The sequence below is a fragment of the Nilaparvata lugens genome, chromosome 14, assembly GCF_014356525.2.
Source record: "Nilaparvata lugens isolate BPH chromosome 14, ASM1435652v1, whole genome shotgun sequence".
Taxonomy (NCBI): domain Eukaryota; kingdom Metazoa; phylum Arthropoda; class Insecta; order Hemiptera; family Delphacidae; genus Nilaparvata; species Nilaparvata lugens.
Window position 1 is genome coordinate 4,025,966 of NC_052517.1, and position 7,613 is coordinate 4,033,578.

The following is a 7,613-nucleotide window of genomic DNA, read 5'->3' on the forward strand; positions in this document are numbered from 1 at the left end:
CATTATTATCTTCTCAGTGTCAAAAGTCAATCTCCTCGACCTCATAAGCAAATAGAGTCCAGCTTCCTATTTTGTGATACATAGTATCAAATGGAAGCTTTCAAACAGTGCCGACTCGCGTCACAATTAGTTACACACATAATCAGACGGAACCACTCAAACTAAAACAATTTTGACGGATGTTGACGGTAATTTGTTTAACACGGCATTAAACGGAAGCTTTCACGCCGAAACACGTGTGTCAGCTTCCATACATTTCAATACTACACAAAATTGATCTTTTCTTTTATCAGAAGCAGAAGCTATAATCACACACTAATGTTTGTACATTTGTATGAAACTCTTTCAGGCCTTCATGTGTCATCAATTATGACTATTTATTAGGGATAATTCTTATCAATTTTAAATAAATTTATTGAAACATCATCGTCTCACAGTTGGTTTTGGTTTTCTATTGAAAGTAGACCAGTGAATTTATAAATTTGTCGACTAACTGCGTATTTGTTTTACAATAAATTCTTGAAGCAGCTACCGATTTTTCCAATGTTTTAAATTTGATCACCGTTAAAACTTAATCATGGATTATAAATTGATTGGAGCCTTGATCGTGATTATATCATCAGTTAACTGCATTCAGTAAGTATAGTACTGTTTCAATTTTTCATATTTACTTTGGGGCTAAGCTACTTCATAGTTATATCATAATATAGGATCACTAAAAACAATATAAAATCCTTGTAGTACCCTTTATATTATTAAAAACTTTAAAATATTTCAACCACTAGTTTTGACCCTAACTTAGGTCATTTTCAAGTTGAAATGTAGAAAATAAATAAACAAGTTGATACTATTTTTATACTTTCCTTGCCCTATCAACATAGGTAAGGAAAGTATTGCTTTCCGAAAAAAATTAAGGTACCCCAATTTCTATATTTCTATACGTTTCAAGGTCCCCTGAGTCCAAAAAAGTGGTTTTTGGGTATTGGTCTGTATGTATGTGTGTGTGTGTGTGTGTGTGTGTGTGTGTATGAGTGTATGTGCGTCTGTGTACACGATATCTCATCTCTCAATTATTAACGGAATGACTTGAAATTTGGAACTAAAGGTCCTTACAATATAAGGATCCGACACGAACAATTTCGATCAAATGCGATTCAAGATAGCGGATAAAATTGAGAAAATGTTGTCAAAAACAGTGTTTTTCGCGGTTTTCTCGAAAACGGCTCCAACGATTTTGATTAAATTTATACCTAGAATAGTCATTGATAAGCTGTATCAACTGCCACAAGTCCCATACCTGTAAAAATTCCTGGAGTTCCGCCTCATCTATGCAAAGTTTGATTTTAGATTTCTAATTATCAGTCTTCAGATAGAATTAAAACAAAAAATTTCAAGTGGAAAGGATTAAGCATAAAAATCTCTACAATTAATGGTCAGTACCTAACATTTTCACCTAAAATTTAAATTGAGTTCGAAATTCGAGAAAATGTTATTATTTCAATTGCAAACTGTTGGTAACTGTTGATTCTATTGAATCATTCACTATGATTTGGACGAAAGTTGAGCTTGAACTTCTTACAGAAGAAACATAACCTATTTTTTGGACATGTAATCAAAATTTGGGAATGGAATAGTTTTGGGCCAAGCCTGTTGTTCCTTCCCAATCATATTTATATGATTTGTTATTGTATCCACGTATAAATAGATAAATAAATAAATGAAGAGATAGCAGACTTCGTGTGTCTCCAGCGTTATTGACCTGTCACCAGCTGGCTTGGATCTTTGAATAGTAGACTTGAGATGCGCGTGAACACTAGCGTCAGGTGATCAATTTTCACAACGGCAAGGAAAGTTGTGTGAGTGCGCCACACCAGATTTTTTTGTATTTGGTTTAATTTTTATTGTTTTTTGAGGGAAAAGTCCACCTTTTCGACAAAGTCTTCAAGCCTAATGCCACACCAGATTTTTGTAGGGATAAATAGGCTAATAGTTTTTCAATTTTCCAAATAATTTATATCATTTTTCTATTCCAGAATATCTGAAACGCAAGAAAACTATGTTGGATTCCATAAACGAATAACTCGGCAGGTAAGATAATTTCACTAAAGAAATTGTTTTTTGTAAAGTAAAAGTGACCTACATGTTGATTTGGACTGTATAATATGAACTAGTCGTCAGGCTCGCTTCGCTCGTCATATCCGTCTAGCCAGGGGGCTCCGCCCCCTGGACCCCCGACTGGATCGTCCAAGAATGAGATCAGCAGGCTGCATTTTTCATTTGAGCATTTTTATCATATGTTAGGACAATCCAGTCGGGGGTCTAGACTAAACGGATATGGCGAGCGAAGCGAGCCTGACGGCTAGTAATATAATATTCCCAGTAATAGCTCTGATTGAAGTAGTAGTGCCCAATCAATTTTTCCGCGATAAATGCATTTCAATCTTCAACTTGGTGCCAACCTAACAAAGTCAACTCAACTTAATGCCAACCTGACAATATTATTAATTTAGTTGTCAGTTAACAACTGTTTCGAAGAGGTACTCTATCTAGATTATAGTTCTATGGTAACATATGATATGGAAATTTCACTTATAATTAAGAGATTGGGAGAAGAAGAATATACATGCTAAAAGACGAACTTTAAACCCTTAAAAACAACCCTTAGAGTTAAAATATTGCCAAAAGATTTCTTAGTGCGCCTCTAAAGGGCCAACTGAACATACCTACCAAATTTGAACGTTTTTGGTCCGGTAGATTTTTAGTTCTGCGAGTGAGTGAGTCAGTCAGTCAGTGAGTGCCATTTCGCTTTTATATAAATTATATAGATATTGGAAAATGGCGGCATACCGGTATAAGCATGTTGTGCCTTCTCTTCATTTATTATTTGTACACAAATGCTGGCAGTGAAGAAAGATAGGAGAACAACATTGCCGATTCTCCGCCTTGCCACAGCCTTCTATGGAATATAGCTGATACCAGTAGGCCTATATCTGATGTTATTTATATTAACTATTCGTTCTTGTTTAAAATAATCAATTTATATTTCATTCACCTATAAATTATTTTGTTTAACTCCCAAATAATAGCTTTTTGTGATTGAGTAGCTTATTGTTAATCAATTTTATTTCTACATCGTTAAAAAACTATTTGGCAACGTTGTGGAGCTTGAAAAGGATAGCGTTATCTGCTTTGCCAAATGATAGACAAGGATAGCAACACCAATGTTAATCAAATACTGCCATTATAACGTGGACCTCACTATAGAACAAGAACAGCCACAACATGATACAGTATCAACACAATATGATACAGTATCATCTCAACTTGATACACAACACCATTATTTGATACAAAACAGGATAGAGCTATCTGCTTTGTGGAATGATAGACAAGGATAGCAACACCAATGTTAATCAAATACTGCCATTATAACGTGGACCTCACTATAGAACAAGAACAGCCACAACATGATACAGTATCAACACAATATGATACAGTATCATCTCAACTTGATACACAACACCATAATTTCATACAAAACAGGATAGAGCTATCTGCTTTGTGGAATGATAGACAAGGATAGCAACACCAATGTTAATCAAATACTGCCATTATAACGTGGACCTCACTATAGAACAAGAACAGCCACAACATGATACAGTATCAACACAATATGATACAGTATCATCTCAACTTGATACACAACACCATAATTTGATACAAAACAGGATAGAGCTATCTGCTTTGTGGAATGATAGACAAGGATAGCAACACCAATGTTAATCAAATACTGCCATTATAACGTGGACCTCACTATAGAACAAGAACAGCCACAACATGATACAGTATCAACACAATATGATACAGTATCATCTCAACTTGATACACAACACCATAATTTGATACAGGATAGAGCTATCTGCTTTGTGGAATGATAGACAAGGATAGCAACACCAATGTTAATCAAATACTGCCATTATAACGTGGACCTCACTATAGCCTGGTTTTCATTAGTAGAGTTGGTGGTAGAGTTCCCTGGGCAAGTTCTAACTATCTTGTGAACTCTACCAATGGAAACGTTCATGGTAGAGTACTAGTTTTTAGTAGAGTAGAGTGAGACCACTTCTCACTCTACCACTACTATGCTAATGAAAACAGTCTCAAGCTAAAGAGTAGAGTCTGTTCAGAGTAGATTAGAGTTATAGTTTGTGTAAAATAAGTTGAGACTTGACCCTCCATCCCAAGAAATTACAGGGTTGCCAAATCGTGTAAAATTGCAATTTCTCAAATTTCCAATTAGAATAATTACCCCCGACATCCTAGTAGTGCTAGAAAAGTTTCAGGGTTGAAGCATCAAAAGGAAATTTAACTTTCATGATAAAATTGGAAACATCGCGAAAATTTGTTTTCCTTTTGAATATCACTTCTCTTAGAATCATGGGGCGTCGTAATGCGTAATAATTTTATATTAAATTAATGGGGAGAATGTCTCCCCGACAGAGTTAAATTAGCTCGGTAGAGTTAGTATGCCAGTTACTCGACCACTAATTCTACATGTGAGAACCAGCCTTATAGGAACATGATACAAGGATGAAAGACAATGATAGCAACATCATTGTCAATCAAATACTGCCATTATAACGTGGACCTCACTAAAGTTGCTTGAATCTGTTTCAGGCACCTGCCAAAAAATGTTTCGCACTCGATCGACCGCAGACCAAATACAGTGAACTGCACGAGTTTGGCACAACGTTTGCCAAAATGGTGACCGGCCTGCAGCAAGTCAAGGCCAGCTCATCAGGTGACGTCATCATGTTCGTTGGCAACACTGGTGTGGGCAAAAGCTGTCTGGTGCACTTGCTGGCAGGTGACACTGCACACTTCACAGCTGTCGAAGACAGTCCTGGCACCAACAACTTCTACATCGTCGACACAACTGGAAGCCATGTGTCCACAGCCACCATCAAATCGACGACAACCTACCCAGAAGCGATCAAGGACGCCCAGTCTGGCGTTGTCTTCTTTGACACACCTGGCTTCAGGGACACGCGCAGCGCCATCCATGAAGTGATCGCAGCCTATGGTCTCCAAGGCATCGCCAAGTCTTCCAAACGCCTCAAGTTTGCACTGCTGGTCAACTATGACTCACTGACCTTTAGCGGATCCCGTGACGATTTCGTCAACACGGTGCAGAGTTTCTTCAGTCTACTCCACAACCCTGACAAGTACAGGCTTGCCACACACCTGGTGGCCACCAAGGTCAACAATGATTACATTGTCAAAAAGGGACAGGCTCTACCAGTGTCAGATGACACCTTTGTCAGTGCCATTGTCAGGTTTTTGGAAAACGTGAAGCAAACCCTGGAGAATAACGAAAGTGAAGGCACCAACTATTTTACCAAACAGTTTTCGTCTTTGGCGAAATACTTCATAGGTGACTTGATTAATAGCCGAAGTAGAATTTCCTTATTTAAAAAGCCTGAAGAAGAAGGACCTGTGATGAATTCAGCATCAATTCGTAGATCAGTTGAGAAAATCCGTCAATCACTGTTAGACAATGATGGCTATGTCAACGCTGGTGTCAATGACTTTGGATTTGCACTCTCTGATAAGGCAAAGAACTACATCCGTGACCTGTTCGACCTGATGAACAACTACACAATGGATGTGAGTAAATCATTCACACAGTCGTTTGAACCATTCCTGGTCTCCAAATACAAGAACTCTGCTGATATCACAGATATTACAACTCGATTACAACAAATGAAACGTGATGTCAGTGTGTTGATCCATTCGGCCAATGTTTCTCATCACCCTGAAGAGTTTGCAAATGCTCTGCAGAAGTTTCTGCATGATGTAGGAGCTGACATTTGCAACAATGAAACATTCAAAGAGATTAATCTACTGAACAGCTCTTTGAGTAATCTGCAGGGTGTGACAGAAAAGAATTTCTATTCGCCTGATAAATGGGCTGCATCTCTGTATGAGATTGAGCGTATTGTGAAGAATGAACAGGATTACTATGTGATGCTTAACAATCTGTTCAACAAGGTGACAGACCATGCTGCTTTGAATGATGATTTTTATATAGGCATTGGCAATGTGTTGAGAAAGCACAACAAGAAAACCAAAGTAGTTGATAAACACAACTTTGAGCATCTAATGAGGCATTTGGCTTTGAATCAGTTTGCTGGTTTGAAAATGAATGAGGACCGGCTCAATGAGATCAACTCAATCTACTTCAAAGCAAAGGAACAGTATGAGCGCCAAACACATTTCTGCAAGAACAACACGTTGGTCATTCTGGGCAATTTTCTACAGCTGCAGACACTGGACCGCAACAAGATATGTGCAGATGTGACAACAGTTGCACTGTTGGCAACCAACCGAATCTACATTGACACCAATTTGGGTGTGGATGTCCTGGGTGGAAGAAATCTAGTGATCATTGCTCCTGAGTGGCACGTGATGGGAAAGTTTGTGATCAGTGTTGATGGTCCATCGCAAGGTGCGCCGTCACATAAAGCCCCCTATGGAGAGGTTGGTGCTGATGGTAAACCTGGACAGTCAGCAGGCAAGTTTGTTGGTGTTGCACTGCGCTACCACAACAGTGAACAGTTGACAATCACCGCAAATGGTGGCAGAGGACAGAACGGACAGGAGGGTGGTGATGGTCAAGATGGTCAAGATGGACACGATGGTACAGAGGAGAGGAAAATAGATGAAAGTAGTAATATCTATTTGATTGTCAACAAGTTCAAGAGTACTTCGCTCATCCAAGCAGAGAAAGGGTCAAGTGGCGGTGATGCAGGCGTTGGAGGGGTGGGTGGTGCAGGGGGGTTCAGCGGCAGCATAGAGATGCACAGTTTGACAGCGCAGCTTCCAGATCACAGTATCCATGAGACGGTTGATGGCACTGGGGGTGAAAATGGCAAACATGGTGTCCCTGGCAGGGGTGGTCTGCGTGGCTGTGACACTATCATAAAAAACCATGAGAGTCGGTTTCTGTTCATTCCAGTTAGCTCCAGTAAGCAGCATGAGACGGTCAATTGTGTGCGGAAGAATGCCAACGGTCAGCTGGTGTCGAATGTGGCCAAGTACAGTGAGACGCCTTCCGGTGTACCAGCGCCTCCATCTATCTGTGAACTCTATGCCAAGATGGCCGACCGGTTTGAGCCGGATATGTTCTCCAGTAAAGTTTTCGAAGAGTTCCAGCTCAACTTTAATAAGAAGTTCAATTGTAAAGTTTAATTGAGATCACATATTTCTGTTCAATTATGTTTCCATAAGTTACATTGCAATGTGTGATTGAATAATATATATCATTTATATAGTTGAAAGCAGTAAAGATATAGCACACAAGATATAATTTGACAAACATTTTCTTTCAAAATCCTAGGTCTGTTTTGTAAACAATAGTGGTCCCAGTCCAAGTTATAATGGCAGTATTTGATTAATATTGATATGTTGCTATCCTTGTCTATCATTCGAAGAAGCTTCATAACGTTGCCAGATCGATTTTCAACAATGTAGAAATTTAATTGACAAAATATTCCATCTCGATTATGAAAATTCATTATTTAAACATTGGAAATAGTATATTTCGAACCTAG

General features: G+C 38.6%; 1 protein-coding gene across 1 annotated transcript; it reads left to right on the forward strand.

Annotated features, from left to right (window-relative positions):
• The first annotated feature begins 319 nt into the window (after positions 1–319).
• On the forward strand, positions 320–7,369 carry LOC111044725. Its single transcript, XM_022329936.2, has 3 exons — positions 320–636; positions 2,034–2,088; positions 4,678–7,369. Exons 1-3 carry the CDS (start codon positions 578–580, stop codon positions 7,249–7,251), a joined length of 2,688 nt encoding a protein of 895 aa, XP_022185628.2. The 5' UTR covers positions 320–577; the 3' UTR covers positions 7,252–7,369.
• The last annotated feature ends 244 nt before the right edge of the window (positions 7,370–7,613 follow it).